The 17755-nt window shown below is 45.7% G+C and overlaps 1 protein-coding gene across 1 annotated transcript in view; it reads left to right on the forward strand.

Annotated features, from left to right (window-relative positions):
• LOC132020241 (putative tetratricopeptide repeat protein 41) overlaps positions 1-17755 on the forward strand; it is a 71091-nt gene that overhangs the window by 35745 nt on the left and 17591 nt on the right. Inside the window, exons 9-12 of the mRNA XM_059404447.1 lie at positions 4594-4733; positions 10143-10314; positions 13508-13655; positions 14433-14585. Of these exons, the coding sequence (XP_059260430.1) occupies positions 4594-4733; positions 10143-10314; positions 13508-13655; positions 14433-14585 (613 nt within the window). The remainder of the gene's footprint in view (positions 1-4593; positions 4734-10142; positions 10315-13507; positions 13656-14432; positions 14586-17755) is intronic.

A 17755-nucleotide genomic window follows, 5' to 3' on the forward strand; every position in this document is an offset into this window, starting at 1 on the left:
TTCTTCTTCTTCTTCTTCTTCTCCTTCTTCTTCTCCTTCTTCTCCTTGTCCTCCTCCTCCTCCTCCTCCTTCTTCTTCTCCTTCTCCTCCTCCTCCTCCTCCTCCTCCTTCTTCTTCTTCTTCTTCTCCTCCTCCTCCTCCTTCTGTCTCTCTCCATTGCCTTGTCTCTGACTCTCCCAGCTGCTGGAATGTAAGCTCCATAACAGAAGGACTCTGCCCCCTGTGTTCATTGCTGTAGCCCCAGTGCCTGCTAGGGCAGCAGCACCAGGTGTGGTGTGGCTGCTGAATGGCCCCTTCCTAGGTCTCCACTATGATCTGGAACCAAACACCTCACTCTCTCTGCTCTTCGGTCCCCATCTTTCAGTTCTCTAAGCACCTTGCTTTTTCCTGCCAGAGCCTTTGCACGTATTCCTCCTCTGCCCAGAATTCCCACACTGTCTCTCCCTCATTTTGCCTCAATACCTTCTACTTTTTTTTATACTCTCAGCTTAATTGATATTTCTATGCAGAGACCTTCCACAGTTCATATCACCAACTGTTTCATGGTTCTTTTCATAGTTTGAATTTATATTCATTTCAATGATTCTGTGATAATCTATCTTCCCCACCATTCTGACAGCCCAGCTGGTGAGTCTCAGGTCTGTTTGGTCTCATCCTTTATCTACTGCACCCAGGACAGCGCTTGGCCCAGAGCAGGTACTCAGAGTGCACTGGAAGTGGTTATTGGAAGAATGAGTTCACTAAAGAATAAATACTGGATTTCATTGGTTCTTAAGAAGTAGACTTGCCCCAAACTTAACATTTCTGAAAAAGATGCATCTTGCCATTGATGGCATCTTAGAGTTGATGAACATGTTTTTAATAAATACATTACTATATTCTGTTTCACTAGTAATCAAAGAAATGCAAATTAAAGCAAAATGCTATTTTTCAGGTACCAGATGGGCAATGATTTTTTTTTTTTTTTTTTTTTTTAGTGAATTTTAAAACATGAAATAATGGGGGCATCTGGCTGGCTTGGTTGGTAGAGCATGTGACTCTTGCTCTCTGGGTTGGAACTTTTATCCCCATGTTAGGTGTAGAGATTACTTAAAAATAGAAAAAAAATAAAAAGCTAAAAATAAAAAATAAAAACAATAACAGTGTTGGTAAAGGTGTGAGGAAATAGGTACTTCTACATGCTACAGTAAGAGTTTATACTGGGACAATCTTTCTGGGGAGCAATTTGGCGATATATATAGAAAGTCTTAAAAATATTAATACCCTGTGGCTTATTCAATTTAACAGTTGCCCTAAGGAAGTAATGAGGGATATTTAAAAAGGCTTCTGCCAATGATTCTCACTGAATAACATTTAATAAATATTAAATAAAAAATCGTATGTAAATGAAAAATTTGAATCAATAGTGGAAAATTGACTCAAGGTAATCTGTAAAATGGAATACAGTCCAATGGTAAGTACATGTGTTCTCAATTTTTAAAGATGTGGAAAAATATTCATAATACAATATATTTTTCAATAGACTGTAAGCTCCATGAGGGCAGGAACCATGAATATTGTATCCGGTCTGTATTCAATATCTAGCACAGTGCTGACACATAAGTATTTGTTGAATATGGAGGTGAAAAAGCAGGTGTTAGATATAACACGGAGTGGTGCTGGGAGCCTAGAGGCAGGGCGCCCTTGCTCAGTAGGGTAGTAGCGACTTCACAGTGCTGAGGGGACACCCCCGCCCACACAGCCCCTGCACTGTGCCCCCTTCCCCCTACCGCCCCCAGCCTTGCTTCCTCTGCGCTTCCTCCCTTCGCTCGGCACCATGGCTGATCAGCTGACTGAAGCATAGACTGCTGAATTCAGGGAGGCTTTTCCGTACTTGACAAAGATGGCTATGGTGCCATCACAACAAAGGAACTTGGAGCTGTCATGGCGTCACTGGGTCAGAACCCAACAGAAGCCAAATTGCAAGATATAATCAAAGAGGTAGATGCCGACGGTAATGGCACCATGGACTTCCCAGAATTTCTGACTATGATTGCTAGAAAAATGAAAGCCACAGTGAAGAAGAAATTCGGGAGGCATTTCGACTCTTTGACGAGGATGGCACTGGGGACATCAGTGCGGCAGAGCTCCATCATCCACAACCAGCTTAAGAGAAAAACAGATGAAGAAGGAGATGAAATGATCAGAGAAGCATGTATCGATGGAGAGGACCAGTGGCTTGACAATGGATCACGGTCAGGCATTTGTATTAAAAACAAAAAAATGAAAAAACAAATTTAAAACCTATTCAGATGGGTTCTAGTTCAGTCCGTTACTATAAATTGCCATAGCACGTTTACCGAAAACAAACATTGAAAATTGGTTTACCTCAGGACGCTGTGCAGGAAAATGGGTGAAGGATAAACTGTCTAGACGTAGCCCCCACCCCCCAGAGGACAGACCCCCTCCCCCGCCGTACTTCCGGGTGTCCCCACCCGTGGTGACAATGACATTCCTCCTCGTGCGTGTTGCGTGTGTCCGTTTAGTGTTCTCTGCGTTGTACTAGAGCGAAATGGGTGTCAGGCTGCCACCCACACACCTTTTCAAAAAGAAACCTTATCAAGGAAGCATCTGTGGACAGTCTGTTTTTGAAACTTTCTGAAGCTTGACTTGGAGCCAGCGGAGTAGGCTGTGGCTGTAGACTTCATTGCAACCATCAACACTGCTGTTCAAGAAGTTGCAGTTTACGGCCATTCCAAGTTGTAAATGCTAGTCTTTTTTTTTTTTTTCCCCCCTTCTAATAAAAAGGCCATTAACTTAAAAAAAAAAACCCACATACTGTAGGATGATCCTAATTTTATTTAAAAAAAAAATGACTGTGGGTACGTGCTGAAGATAAGAGGCACATACAGAAATATGTGCAAGCAGTTTATCTGTGAAGGACGCAGTTACGAGTGGTTTTTGTTTTTCTTTGTACTTTTCTATATTTTTCCATGTTTCTATGAGGTACCCGTATTAGTTATATCATGAGAAAAATTGTTCGCTTGCCCGTTAAACTACACGTTGGTGTTAAGGGAACGAACATGAGGATGTGGTCAGCGGCAGGAAGGATTCACGAAGGAAGTTTTCTTGGAGCCCATGAGATTGTTGAATTGAGGATTAAACAGAATGAATGGATATTGTCCGTTCCAACCTGAGCCCTTGACAGGGATCTGGACCCGATAATCCTCGTGGAATTTGCAACTCCCCCTCCACCCCCTCCCCTCTCCACCGCCCACGCAAGGGCTCATCCTTCGGGTTTTTTTGTCCAGACCACTCTCGGCCTGCCTGCTCTAAACAGCTGCTTATAGTTCTTAGTTTCGTTTGTGGCTTGGATTGACCTCTCAGTTTTTTTTTTTTTTTTCTTAGATTTTATTTATTTATTTGAGAGAGAGCAAGAGATCACAAGCAAGTGGAGGAGCAGAGGGAGAAGGAGAAGCAGACTCCCCACTAAGCAGAGAGCCTGATGTGGGGCTCGATCCCAGGACCCTGAGATCATGACCTGAGCTGAAGGCAGAGGCTTAACCCACTGAGCCACCCAGGTCCCCAACCCCTCAGCTCTTATTCCCACCTTTGGTCCCTTTGCTCAGATAGGCACTGTGGATGAGAGTCTTGGACTCTCTTGAGCTCTTTCTCTCCCTTGGCTCTCATTTAGTTTTTGCTCTTGGCCTTGAAGCACTGTAGCTATGGTTCAGAGCCTCTTGGCCTCTCTCTTGTGCTGAGAGCTATGGCCTCATCTGCTGTGCTTGGTGTTGAGAGCCTAGAATGCTGCTTGACAGACAGTTGATGCTCCATACATATTTATTCCGTGCCCAAATGGTGATCCCTGGAAAAGTTGGCAGAAAGGAAGCAGGCATGTACTCAGTGTCCAGGTAGCCTATGGCAGAGCCAACGGAACAGTTGAAGAACATGGGATGTGTTTGTGTCAAACACATCAGATGCAATACTTTGAAATGTAACAATGGTCCCATGTAGAAGTTCAGATGCTGGAATCTTGGGGGATAAGTTCTGGAAATGACGACTTTTGTAGTATGGTGTATTTAATTGGGTCTTCAAGTTCAAAAATTTCATATATTTTCATTTGCGTATGAGAGGGTATAAAACACACATACACACACACACTCACACACACGCCACACAAAGCATATTCCTTATTTGATTCCTTTAACATTTTGTTCCTTCTGGTAAAGCCAGTAATTCAAGACAGTTGCAACAGAGGGCAGAGTTGTGTAAGTCATTTAAACACCTTTTTATTCTTGCCTGAAAATCACCCCCAAACCCATATTACAGTGATATGTGGACTGCACTGTGGAAATGCTCCTTTGACTCTCTGGTTTTCATTATTTACATATCAAGATGATTTAAAAGCATTAGGTTATTTTTCCTGTCATTGTTTCAAATACTTGGTAACGTGTGTAAGTGCTAATAAAAGCAAAGTGCTAATCCCTTGAGAGGGAAATACTGAAATATGGATAATGTATTTATAACTCCTGTATCAAGATTAAGTGATAGGGACTCTTTGTTCCTTTCCAGATATGCTTTATTTAGGATTATTTACCTTTCTTTCCAATTTAGTGCTGGAATGCAGGCTTTTTGAGGTTACCACCACTGACAAATGCCGATTAATGTTCTTTATTGCAAAATTTCTGAAGCTCGTGGGCAAGACCAGAGAAGCAGAAGAGCTGTTCTTGAGTGTCGAGAACATACTCGTGCAGGTAAAGTGGGAAATTACTTTAAATCCTTCAAATGCGGTTCTGTTCGTATCAGATATTTTCAGATATCATTTACCTTTGTTCCCTTATAATGTCATCTGCAAACAGAGGACTTAATGATAAATAACAGATACTAATTTAATTACATTGATCAGAGAGGAAGCTGACTTTAATCCATAGCCCAAACTGTAGATTAGTACCAACAAGTAGTAGATAGATGGGAGCCATTTTTTGAAGGAATGCATACCAAGAAGTACAATTTTTGAGGGAAAAAAGAATGTCAATAAAGCAAAAGGAGTAGCGTACTGGGTTGAAATGAACTAATAAAAAACAGGTTAAGGACTTGGTTCTGGTTATAATTTTTACAAAAATGTTGGATAAGGTTGATTATATTGTCTCTATATTAATTTACTTTTTCTGAAATATTAAGTTTTAGCTTTGTTGAGTACAATGAAAGTTTTACTCCTAATGCATAACTATACCTGTGTGTATGAGGACATTGAACTGGCCTTTAAAAAAATTACAAGTTTTTACTGATTCAGTAGTGTTTATAGACCAAGATTAGTGTAACCCAAGACAAGCTCTTTTTATTTTAAAACAAAGAGCTTCACATTTTTATAAAATGTGATGGATGGCCTCAGCCTCCATCAACACACACCTTTATAGAAAGAATTAGAAAGAATTCTGTTTAAAGAGATTAGTAAGGCTTAACATGGCAAGTCTCCTCATGGTGGAGACCATGCTTATCTACCAATTTTTGTATTCTCCATGGCATCTTACAACCTACAGCTGCCTAATAAACGAATCAGTGAATCAATTTGACTTTGTAAATACTTCACGTCCTTAGAAGGCGACACAGAGTAGTGAAGAGAGCGTGGGATGTTTTCGGGCTGACCCAGATTTAAAGAGTTTTGGCGCTCATTGCTGTGTGACCTTGGTGAGAATTTTAACCTCTCTGACTCTGTTATGGATTCTAGTATCTGTCTCAAGGGGTTGTTAACAGGTTGGAGTAAGAAAGTACACAAAGCACTCCACACACCGTGTGGCCCACAGTGAGAGCTTAAGAACTGGTAGCTCTTGTGTTCTTTCTGTCTGTGGCTTATAAAGTCCTGGAGGCCCAGGTTAGAAACAATAAGACCGCCGAATGAAGCTATCTTGGCCACTCTTTCATCTTCCAGGGGGTGGAGTCTGGTGATTCTCTGCTATCTTACTACTGACTGTGGAACTTTCCCCTGTGCTCCCAATTTTCTTTTTTTTTTCTACCAGGTCCAGATGACCATTACAGACAGACATTACTGTCTAGAGAGTACCAGTTTTCTTACTAGGTAATCTCTGAGTGCCTGGTTCCAGTCATTCACTTAGACATTCACTCATTCATCCCCTCGGTTGACTCGTACTGTGGGCCTTGCCTCGCCTGTGAGGGAGCACTGTGCCGGGAGTTGGGGTGGTAGCAGTGAGCGAGGCAGGCACAGTTTCTACCTTCATGGATCTCCCCGTCTAGCTGGAAGATACTGGCAACATGCAAAATAGCCATGAAGCAGAGCCTGTCAGATATGTGGTCGTGAAAGGGTAAGACGGCTTCATCGGAGCCGCGCCACAGCTTAGACATTCAAAGAAAATTTCCCTCCTCAGAGCACTTCTTTGTGAGGCATCAATCTTATGATTCTGTTCTCAAAATATTTTTGCAACAACGCTTTGGGCCTAGCCACCATGGAGACTGTTAAAAGAATTTTCGTTAGGCGCTGAAGTTACTTCCAAAAGAGAAGTTCTAAAACTATTTTGGCAATAACAACGTCTTTGAAATAGGTGCCTAACATTCTCAAGGGGGAAGGATCTCATTATTTGTGGTGTATGCATTCTGCGTGTTGTAACTGTTATAATCTCTTCAGCTTATTAGGTCATTTAGGAATTTTAATGCAGCGGTTTTCAGCTAGGAGGTAGTTTTGGCGACACTGGAGCCATTTTTGGTTGTCACAACTTGGGGGTGGGTATTGCCACTGGCATCAGGAGGGTAGAAGCAAGGTGTGCTGCCTGCTGCATATTGGGCCTGCGTGGGACACCCCCTCCCCCGCTTGACTCACATAGTGCAGAGCTAGCCTGCCCTACGTGGCCGTGGTGCTCAGGCTGAGAAGCTGATTTGATCGGTCTGTCTGTTGAAAAAGTGGATCTCAGGCTCTCCCCACTCCAGTTTCATAGTCAGTGTGGCAGGCAGCTGGAAAACCAAAAAAATACTTTTGTGAAGGAGCCTCCGGTTATGTGTCGGTGACTTATCTGTTAAATGTGCAGAGCCGAGCTTTGGGGAGAGGAGGTCTGGGTGCGAAGGCCTTGCTCTCCTCCTCGCTAGCCATGCGGGCTTGGGTGATTTATAGAACCTCATGGAGCCTCAGTTTCCCCACCTGTAGTAGAGGAGCAATAATCCCTATTTCATAGCGTTTCTGTAAATCCCTACTGAAGTCACGTGTAGCAAGTGCTCAGCTCAGTCGGGGCTCCAGGGGTGGTGGCTGGTGCAGACTGCGACCTGAGAGTGGAACACTGCTTGTGCTAACACAATCACTGTGAAATATAAACAAATATTTACTGAGTGCCCACGAAGCTCTGTTGCCTGGATGGTGGGATAGTCTGGAGTTTGAGGAGAATGAAAGACCTGTTTTCATAAGGAGGAGGCTTGACAACATAGCACCAAATTTGCCATGCCGATGGGTACTTCTGGCAACGTGGGCAGTGAGACTCAAGGGTGGCAGGACCTCAGTAGTTTGGTGGGAACTTGGGAGCTGTCCCCCTCTCTGAGGCTTCAGTCCCACTCTGGACTAGAAATGTGGCCAGGACATGGGGAGGACTCAGGGGGACCCTGAGGACTTGAGCCTGGTTGACAGGCACAGAGAAATCTAGAGAGGAAGCTGATTTGAAGGGGAAGACGATAAATTTTAAATGTTTCAGCTACTGAGTTTGCAGTTGGGGAAAGATATCCAAGTGGAGTCTCCAGCCAGCTGGAGGATAGGTAGTGTTAGAAATCTGGAGAGAGACTTGGTGGGGGACATGTGAATGCCGAAACACGCAGGGAAACAAGGCCTCCAAGTGATGATAGGAACTGGTTCCTGGGAAGTTATTTATACCTAAAAGGAGACAAGGAAAGAAGAGCTTGTAAAGGAGTGAGGGATTGGAGGAGGGTAGGGGGATCATAGTTTCCCCTGAACCAGGGAAGGAGGGCTGCTTAGGGGGCTGGACAAATGAAGACCAAAAGAAGGCCCCTAATTCTGGTGAGTGCCGTCAGTGGTAACCCCAGAGATGGAAGGGGGTGGATGTGGGAGGAGCTGAACTGCAGGGCTTTAAGAGGCAAGTATGTCATAAGGAAATGGAGAACCAGCACAAACTGATATTGGTTTGAGAAGCTTGTCAGTAATAGGAGAAAGATGAAAAGTCAAGATACGATCAGCTTCAGGTGAGGTTTGATCCAGGAGATGTATGTCTGTGTGGAGCAGGAAAGGAGCCAGGGAGATGGGCAGATTGGAGATGCCAGTGGGAACTCTGTTCAGGGGACAGGCCTCTTGAGAGTTCAGGGGGGCAGTGGGTCCTTGAAAAGGAGGTTGGGCATCTCTTCCTCTGAGATAGGCAGGAGGGAAGAAAATGGGTGGAAACATTGGTAACTTGAAATTAATTGAAGAAAAGGGTAAATGAAGTATACAGACTTTAATTTTCCAAGATCTATCCCCGCTTTCAAAGTAAGTAATGTACCCCGCTCCTGAATGTTTAGCACTGCAAGTGATTGGAAAGACTACATTTCCCAGCTTTCCTTGGAGCTAGAGATGAGCACGTGCCCGAGTTTGGGCTGGTGACATTAAGTGAGAGTGATATGGGTAACTTCTAAGAGATTTTCATGAAGTGAAGAGTCTGATCTTCTCTTTCCTCCTTCCTGCTGGTTGGACTGTGGCTACGATGGCTGGAGATGGAGCAGCCATTTTAGACCAAGAGGTGTCCTTGGAAATAGAGGTCAGGCAAGGTCAGGAAACAGGTTAAAAGGAATCTGAGTCTCTGACATCATGATATGTCTGTATCTCTAGGCCATCTACTTCCTGACTTTTGCATGAGGGAGATATCAAGTCACTATTCATTTGGGTTTTCTGTTACTTGCAGCCATTCATGATCCGAACCAATATCCGAACCCGGCATTCACAGGGTTCGTCAATATAGTCAGCATGGAAGTGGGGGACAGGAAGAGTGAGCAGTAGGGGTGAGATCTAGGATAGCCGCTGAGAAGGGGCACTTTTAAAGATATGTATGAGGGGTGCGTGAATGAGCTGTGGCCTCTGCCCCGGAGATTCCTTACCACACCTGGCTGCCTCCAGGGCTGAGGAGATCCATATCTGAGTAGAGGTAACCTGTTTCCAAAACACCTACTAGAAAGCTCTTGGGTCACGCTGCAGGTCCGTTGGCCTGGGGAGCACTTTCAACAGGTGCAGAGCACAAAGAATTCATGCCAAGCAGCCAGGCTTAGTCCTTTCCTGGGTTCATACTGTGGTAGAGCAGGAAGTATTACAGAACCAATGAGGGTGGTGGTTCATTTGAATAGGGCCTCAGTTCTCAGATATATTCTGGTTAATACTACTTTTCCTGAAACGAGATTAAGTAGTAAGATAACTCATCCTTAACTCTCATTTCTTGCAGTGGACCTTTAGAAAATTATAACCAACTGGTAGATTCTTAAGCGTTGGAACAGTTTGGGTAGAGGAGTAATACAAAGTAATGAAGTTTAAGTGCTCCTGAACTAAACAATGCTGAGCCATTAAAGAGAATTTAAATTCAAGTCTCTAAGCAAAAATGTGTCTGGTCATTCTTCAATTCAAGGGCCACACTGATAGTGTTTTTAGGAGTTGCTTTGAATTCTTGAAAATACCTCCCCTGGGAATTTTAACATGTGCAACACACTGTTACCTTCGAAAATATTAATTATTATTATTATTACTATTCTTAAATATGTTATTTATGTGAGAGAGAGAGAGCACGAGCAGGTGGAGGGTAGGGAGCTGCAGGGGCAGAGGCAGAAGGAGGCTCCCCTCTGAGCAGGATCCTTGATGCAGGGCTCAATCCCAGCACCCCAGGGCCATGACCAGAGCTGAAGGCAGGCACTTCACCCCGACTGAGCCACCCAGGCACCCCAGAAATATTTATGGCTGTAAACTAAAACAAGCTCTGAAAGACATATCCCCACATTTACTTTTAGTTCATAGTGTTTCCCAATAACTACTTCGCATCATTTTATAAATATTTAAATTCCCTAAGAGAAGAAATGATATAAAGCATGCCATCTTTTGCAGGCATGTTATGAAATGGGCCTTTACTGAGTGGGTGTCTGGCTGCTGTGTCCCATCTATGGCTGGCTTCCCCCAGCAGTGGTGTCCTTTCCACTTTGTACAGAGTCGGGCCTCGACAGAGATGCTTCTCAGAGTACAGAACACCACTGGAGAACTCTACCTGGAAATAGGGATGACTCAGGAGGGCTTCCAGTACTTCCAGAAAGCGTGGTCCAACCTGATGGAGTTTCCACCCAGCGCCATAAAAGACAACCAGGCCTTCCTGAAGCAGAAAGGTACGGCAGACAGGTGCAGAGGGGGTCGCGCTTTGTGTTTCGGAGTCGGGCTCCTGGGCCAGACCCAGCTACCAAGAAAGGGGACGTGGATGTGTGTGCTTTGTGCACCTGAGTTTTGTGGCGGTCACATGAGGGTTGACTAGTCAGTGCTCCTCATGGGACGGCCCAGCCTTTGGGGCTGTGGAGGCCTGATCGTGACGTGCGTCAGAAAGGGAGGCTGTGAGCAGGACGGGGCCCCGTTCACATGATTCTGAAGCCTGCTGTTCTGGGTTTAAATCTCACCTTTCCACTCCCTGACTCTTTGCCATTAGACCTATGACTCAACCTTTGTTGGTCACATGTTTCACGTTTGTAAGGGAGGATTGAGAGGAGTATCTGCTGCGTGTTGTTGTGAGACTAGAAGGGTTTGTGGGAGACCGTGGAGTGCGCAGGACGGTGGCTGGCCTGCAGTCCAGGGCTCGGGGAAACCCGCTTCTTTTATTCTTGGGTATTTGATGCCTGAGGCTCTGTAGGTCCACAGAGAGAGTGGAGACAAAGAATGTTTACTGAATGAAGATATTAAGCATTTTTGACCCACTGATTTACAATCAGTCTAATCTAAAGTATTCTAGACTTACGCTGTATTTAAATGGCTGCATTAATTCAATTTTGTGGTATAGCAAGCCAGCCCAGAAGGCAGCCATTCGAACAACAGCTGCTTACTGTTGCCCAGAGGTGTGGGCGTTGGCTGGGGGATTCCACAGGTCCAGAGTGGGCTCGGCAGATGGAGATCAGCGGGCAGGGCGCATGGGGTGGGCTGGTCTACGAGGCTTCCCTTCGATGTCTGGGCCACATGTTTCTCATCCTCCAGGAGGATGGTGAGGGCCTGTTGGTTTGGTGGCTCGCAGGATTCCAGGAGAGGGGGAGCAGAAGCCTGTGCGGAGGCACAGACCTAGGTTCAGCCCTGGCCCACACCCTCTTGTCCTGCATTCAGTTGGTCAAAACGAGTCACCAAGCCTCATTCAAAGGGAGAGCACAAGACCCCATGTCTTGATGGGAGGAGGTGCGGAATGGCATTGCCGAGGGGAATTGGGTGCAGGTTGGCATTGGGGGGTGGGCTGCTGCGGTTTCGGCGGTCTACCACCAGGGCTGTAAGACCAAGTCACCGTGGGCAAGCTATCTACCCCCGCTCGATCCCAAGTTTAAGTCCAGTTTTATAGTAACACTTCCCACTTGTTGAATGCTTGTTATGTGTAAGGCACTTCATGCTCATGATCTTTTACCCTCAAATGTGTCTCCTGTGGTACGTATTGCTATCCCCATGGTACAGACGAGGACACTGAAGGTCAGAGAGGTAGAATAACTTCAACCACTTCAGCTCTCACAGCCGGCAGGCCTGGAGCTGGGAGTCCAAGTTAGGCTGATCAGACCCTAAAGCCTGTCTGCAGGAACTCCTCACCGTACGGAATCTCTTCTAGAACTGACATGTATGAAGCTGTAGTCCTCGATATATAGAATGTAGCTTCCGAGGCACCCGAATGCAGGCAGAGCTGGTCACAGGCATGCTGGGACCTTAGTGAGCAGAGGAAACCAGGGTGGGAACCAGGCGCACTCAGGTGGGTCCTGGGACTGGCCTTCTAAAGCCGGCTAGAGGGTCTAGAGAGTAGCGCTCCGAGGGGTTGAGCAGACCTTGGCTTGGTGCAGACAAATGGGACTCCTGAGGAGTCCAAAGCAGCAGGAGGGGTGTGGTTCTGCTGGCAACCGAGGCTTGGGGGTGGATCGCTGTCCTTAGTGGCAGCTTTGATGGGAACCCTCTGTAGTTCCAGTGTTCTGACAAGGGTCAGGCCAGGATTTAGGGCCCAAGCAAACAGGTGAAGACTCGGATTCCCAGCTGGCCGGAGCAGAAACATTCAAGAACTATTTTCTGAGCACCTGCCATGTGGGTGCTGTGCTGGACAAGACAGTCACCAACTCTGTCCTCTAGAGGAGGGGACACATAACACAATAATTGCAGGCTGGAGTAAATGTAATGAAAGACACAAGCGACATGCAGGGGGAGCATAAGCAGGGGGAAGTTCCTCTTCGGAAAAGTCCAGAGGCCTCCCTGGCTGAGACGTATGGTCCTGGCAGAGGGAACAGCCCGCACAGGGCCCTGAGTGGAGAGAGCCTCGGCCTGGGTTAGCGATGGAGAGAGCCTCCCTGAACAAGGGGCAGGATACAGATGGGCCCACATTGTTTAGGGCCTTGGGCAAGCATTTGGATTTTATTCTCTGTGAGGGGAAGCCACTACATGGAGTTAGAGTGGGCATGCCGTCATTTGGTTTCTATTGTGAGATTACTTTTGTTGCCTGAACTACACGGTGGGTAAGAGGGGACATAGGGAGAGCAAGTATGTGGCTGTCCCTCCAGATGCCCAGGTGTGAGATGGGAGGCCTTAGATGGAGGTGGACCGAGTGCAGGGGGCACAGGCAGTGAGGGACATACCACCCAGGCTGGGAAAGATGTTTCTTGACAGTGTGATGGCAATCCTTTATACTTACAACTGAGTTCCCTGGCGCAGGAGGTTAAATCTGCTTTTCTTTCCTGCTGCCACTGCTGTTCTAACACCTTCCAGGAAAGTTTTTAGGGCTTTTTTCCTTCCTAACAGAATATGGCTTCAAAAACACTTTCCAGCATTTTAGGAGTCTGTATTAGTGTCAGAATATATAACTTGCAATAAAGGAACCAAATGGTGGGCCTTGGCAGCAGGTACATTCCCGAGGCGGTATGTATCTAGGGAGAGCTCATTATTTATTAATTGGATTTATGGGGCTTATTCATGTGTTTCTTATTGTAAGGCTGTATCATTTTATTTCTTATTGCAAGACTGCACTGGCTGCCTTTGGTAGGACTCGGTTACCACGGTGATGACTGGTTTTATCACATCCATAATTCTTACTTAATTTCTGATCTGCCCATTTGCAGAATGGTCTCAGAATTCACTTTCAATCTATTGTCTTAGCTCTTTGGCCTTTGTAATTGCTGTGCACACACAATCATTGTATGAAAACCAATCCCCGTGCAATGTAGGCAAGTCATTGATTTATGAAGAAAAAACCTGGCTATTGGTGGTGATGAAGCAAAGGTATTAAGTACTTTATTGATGTCTTAACTCTTTTGTGGAACAAAAAAAAAACTTCAGCATCACCTTCTTTGCCAAAATTATTCCCTGCAGGCAGAGTGCTGAACAACCTGGCAAAGTCAGCCACTGAGAAGTACTTAAAAGAAAATCACATTTTGGAACGCGCTGCTGAAATTTCCAGCTCATTGGACAACAACCCCCGTGATCAGGCTACCATGAAATATACCGAAGGTGTTCTGATGTAAACATGGTTTTTTTTTTCTTGGAAAATTATTGTTTTCTGTACTAGCTTTTATGGTTAAGTTCGATGTTCTTAACCCATGCTTATTAGTCCATTTCCCACTGATTGGGTGAAGAAATGCCGAATGTTAGCATTTCCATATTCTGCTTCGGTGGTTCTCAACCGGGGGTGATTCTGCCCCTCAGGGGACCTTGGGCAATGTCTGGAGGCATTTTTGGTTGTTACGACTGGGGGGTTGTTATCAACATCTAGTGGCTAGAGGCCAGGATGTTGCTAGATGTGATAGAGCACACAAGATGGCCCTAGTGCATGCTGCCAGCCTAAAGGTCAGCTGTGCTGGGGTTGAGAATAGTGCCCAGTTTCTCATAAGATCGTCAAATGTCTTCTTACATATCGCTTTGAAGGTCTTAAATCTCTGCCATTATAAACTGCTCTGCTGTTCTGTGTCTTCCCGTATAAAACAAAGGATTTTTTTAAAAGAAGATTTTATTTATTTATTTGGCAGAGAGAGAGATAGTGAGAGAGGGAACACCAGCAGATGGAACACAGCACGGAGAACAGCAGGCACAGGGAGAAGCAGGCTTCCGGCTGAGCGGGGAGCCTGATGCGGGGCTGGATCCCAGGACCTGGGATCATGACCTGAGCTAAAGGCAGAGGCTTAATGACTGAGCCCCCCAGGGGCCCAAAACAAAGGATGTTTATAAGAATTACTTTTGATAGCAAAATGAACTAGCCAGCATTATCGTGCCCACATAAACACATGTGTTTTATTTTCAGATTTGTTGCTGGAAACACGTCTCTTGCAAAAATGAGATTTCAAGAATGCTTAAATATCAGGAGAAGTTTATTTGGTGAGAAAAACATCGTGGTTGGAGAAATTATGGAATTTTTAGCAGATTTACTATTTTTTCTACCAGAAGATAGTGAAAGGCAAGTTTTTAAAAAAAAAGATTTAAAAAAATTATTTATTTGTGAGAGAGAGAGAGTGAGAGAGGGCGTGAGTGGAATGGAGAGGGGCAGAGGGAGAGAAAGAGATCTCAAGCATGACCCTGAAATCATGACCTAAGCCAAAACCAAGAGTCAGATGCCCAACTGACTGAGCCACCCAGGTGCTCCGATGCAAGTTCTTATAAAAAGTCTCAAGTAGTGGGTCTTCTTTTCGCCCCCAAATCGCCAGTGGAAGGGAAGTCTGGGGTTGAGCCATCAGAGTGTCTCACGTCCTTGGCTGTAGCCTTGTTCAGAACCCTGAGGGGCTCGCCGTGCCTGAAAGTTGTGTCCCTGTTCATTTGTCAGGACACTGACCGCAGTGTCTTTGAGAGGAACTCTCAGCCCACAAAGTGCGTAGAGCTCTTGGCAGTAGGCAGAGTACCAAGGAGTATGATGTTGTGTTTCTCTGTATCACTCCCAGGCCTTGTGAGGAAGAAGATGGACAACCGGCCCTGGAACCGCACTTGCACTGAGTGGGTCCACTTACATACGGCCTTGTTTCCATTAATACAGTACCAGCCTATAAATGCATTTTCTCTTCCATATGATTTCCTTCCTATCATTTTCTTTTCCTTAACTTACTTTATTGTAAGAGAACAGTACATGACACAAAGCATACAAATCTGTGCTTATCGACTGCTTCTGTTATCAGTAACCCTCCCAGTCAACAGTGGGCTATTAGTAGTTTAGTCTTGGGGGAATCAAAAGATACCAGATTTTCAACTGCACAGGGGTCAGTGCCCCAACCCCCGCATTGCTCGAGGGTCAGCTGTATTCACTTCCTGCTTCTGTGCAGGACTCAACTCCCTTGTTTGTGGGGCCACATCCTTTCGTCTGCCTCTTGCAACTCTAGGCCAGCCTGTGATGTCTCAGACATTCCCTCTCTGTTTTCCTGCTAACTCTTCTCTGCCTGCTCAGCAAGTCCGCTTGCTGTCCTGTGAGGTGGGGGGCTTCCCTCAGCTCCCCCCACAAGGCATTGTTAAAGCTGTTAAAGAAAAAATTATTCATAATGGTGTAGGCAGGTCAGGGCCGGGGACCAAGAGCGGGGGTCCCGTGGGACAGCCAACAGGGTCCTTGGCCTCAGGCAGGATGGAAATGAAACATGAGCCAGCAGGAGGTGGAAGCAGGGTTTATTGAAGATATATGTAGAAAGAGTGAGAGGTGTGTGTGTTTGGGGTGGGTGGGGGGTGGAGATACAGATGAAACATCCAGGAGACTCAGAAAGGAAAGATCATGAGTCTTGGTTTTGCTTGGGGTCTGGGGGTTTTTACTGAGGGTGATGTTCTGGTGTACTTGTCCCCTTAGGCATCCAGGAACCAGTTAGCACCAAGATGAGGCCCCAGGTGTTACTCCTTGGAACCAAGGGACCTTGGCATTGAGATGTTTGGTAATGGTGGTCTGGAGAGCATGTGTGATGGCTTCATTCAGTCATTTCTTACCTGGTCCTTTCTTAGATGTTATCTGTTCTAGGGAAATCATTCCTTCCTTGTCCCTTCCAAGAAGGACATATGCTGTTTGCATTATGAGGCATGTGTTGAGTGGGGTGGAGGGGTACAGGTCCTAGCAAGAGTAGAAGCCGGAAAAAAAGCAAAAGAAAAAGCAATATTTTTTTCTCTCATGGGGTCTGTTTGCTTTCTCTGTCTCAATAATAGTTATTAAAGAAAGGTAAGAGGGAGTTCACTCGGGTCCTGTGGTAGAGTTTTGCAGAGGGGAAGAGAGATTGGACCTAACCCCATATGCAAAGAGAAGTTGGGTAGAGGGGGGTCAGTAGATAGAAAATTACCAAGAGGAAGCACTGGTGGGGAGAGGATTCTGGCTTGATAGACCCAACAGGATTCTTGCTGAAGGCAGGCTGGTGGGGTCGGACTTCTCCTGGGATGTGACGGGGAAGGAGGAACCCAGCCTGGTATTGAGGGTGATCAGACTGGTAGGGGTGGGAGCCTCCTTCAACTGACTTTGCAGGAGTCTTGCTAAAATTGGGCAATGCAGAGATGAACACAGAAGTCTAAAAGTTGAGACCTACTTCAGAAAGAGTGATAAGAGCCTGAGCAGAGTTTGGTCAAGGGGAGATTTTTTTTTTTTTTTAAGATTTGATGTATTTATTTGACACACAGGCTTCCTGCTGAGCAGAGAGCCTGATGTGGAGCTTAAGCCCAGGACCCTGGGATCATGACCTGAGCCAAAGGCAGAGGCTTTAACCCACTGGGCCACCCAGGCACCCCAGTCAGGAGAGATTCTTTGTTGGTTTCTGTGTTTAAGAGAGGGTTGTGGATATTATGCTGTGGAGACCATCAGTGTTCGCATCTGCAGGGTCTGACCACTTCTCTTGACAGGTTGGTTGAGAGAAGGGTCTTTGTGAGTCTGGAGAGACAGAAGCAACACACCCTTCCTTTGGCACGGGCTCACACCCTTTCCTAGCCGAGTCCGCGGACTGAAGGACTGTGGACGCTCTAGGTTCAATTACGAAGTTGTGAAGTTTTGTTTTTGGAGTTTCTGTCCCTCTGCTCTCTGTTCCTGTTCCCTGTCTCGCTTTGCACTTTCAGTTTTCCCCTTGCCTGGAGATAATTTCCCTCTTACCTCTCCCCAGGAAGATAACCTCTTCCTGCATTTGCTCCCAGGAGGAATGTGATGCTGCTAATTTCTAGCACTTAAGTCCAAATCCATATTTAGCCTTTCTAAGAGTATTTACCTGTAAAAAAGTAGCCCAAATAAGGGAATGTATATGGGTAAAATTACGGGTGCGACATAGTAGTGGGGACATGGAGGGCGTTGGGATCTGAGTACCTGGGTTCAAATTAGTAACAGGGAGAACTTAACGTTTGGTATCTCATTCATTTCTTCACTGGTAAAACGAAAGTGGGGATACTATCTTGTTCACCGGATGGTTGTGAGGGCTAAGGGATCCCATATGTAAGGTGTTTAGCAGAATGCCCGGCACATACCAAAAGAGTTCATTAAATTGAATTCTTAGTATTACTATTTTGCTCCCCACAACGTCATTTTTTAGACACTGGATACCAGATAAGCCTCCTCCTGCTCCTCTTCAGATTAGCACAGTGAACAGAGAAGGGACTCTTCTTTACAGAAGCAAAAAGCGTGGCAGTAGAACCATT

Source organism: Mustela nigripes, chromosome 6 (assembly GCF_022355385.1).
Source record: "Mustela nigripes isolate SB6536 chromosome 6, MUSNIG.SB6536, whole genome shotgun sequence".
NCBI lineage: Eukaryota > Metazoa > Chordata > Mammalia > Carnivora > Mustelidae > Mustela > Mustela nigripes.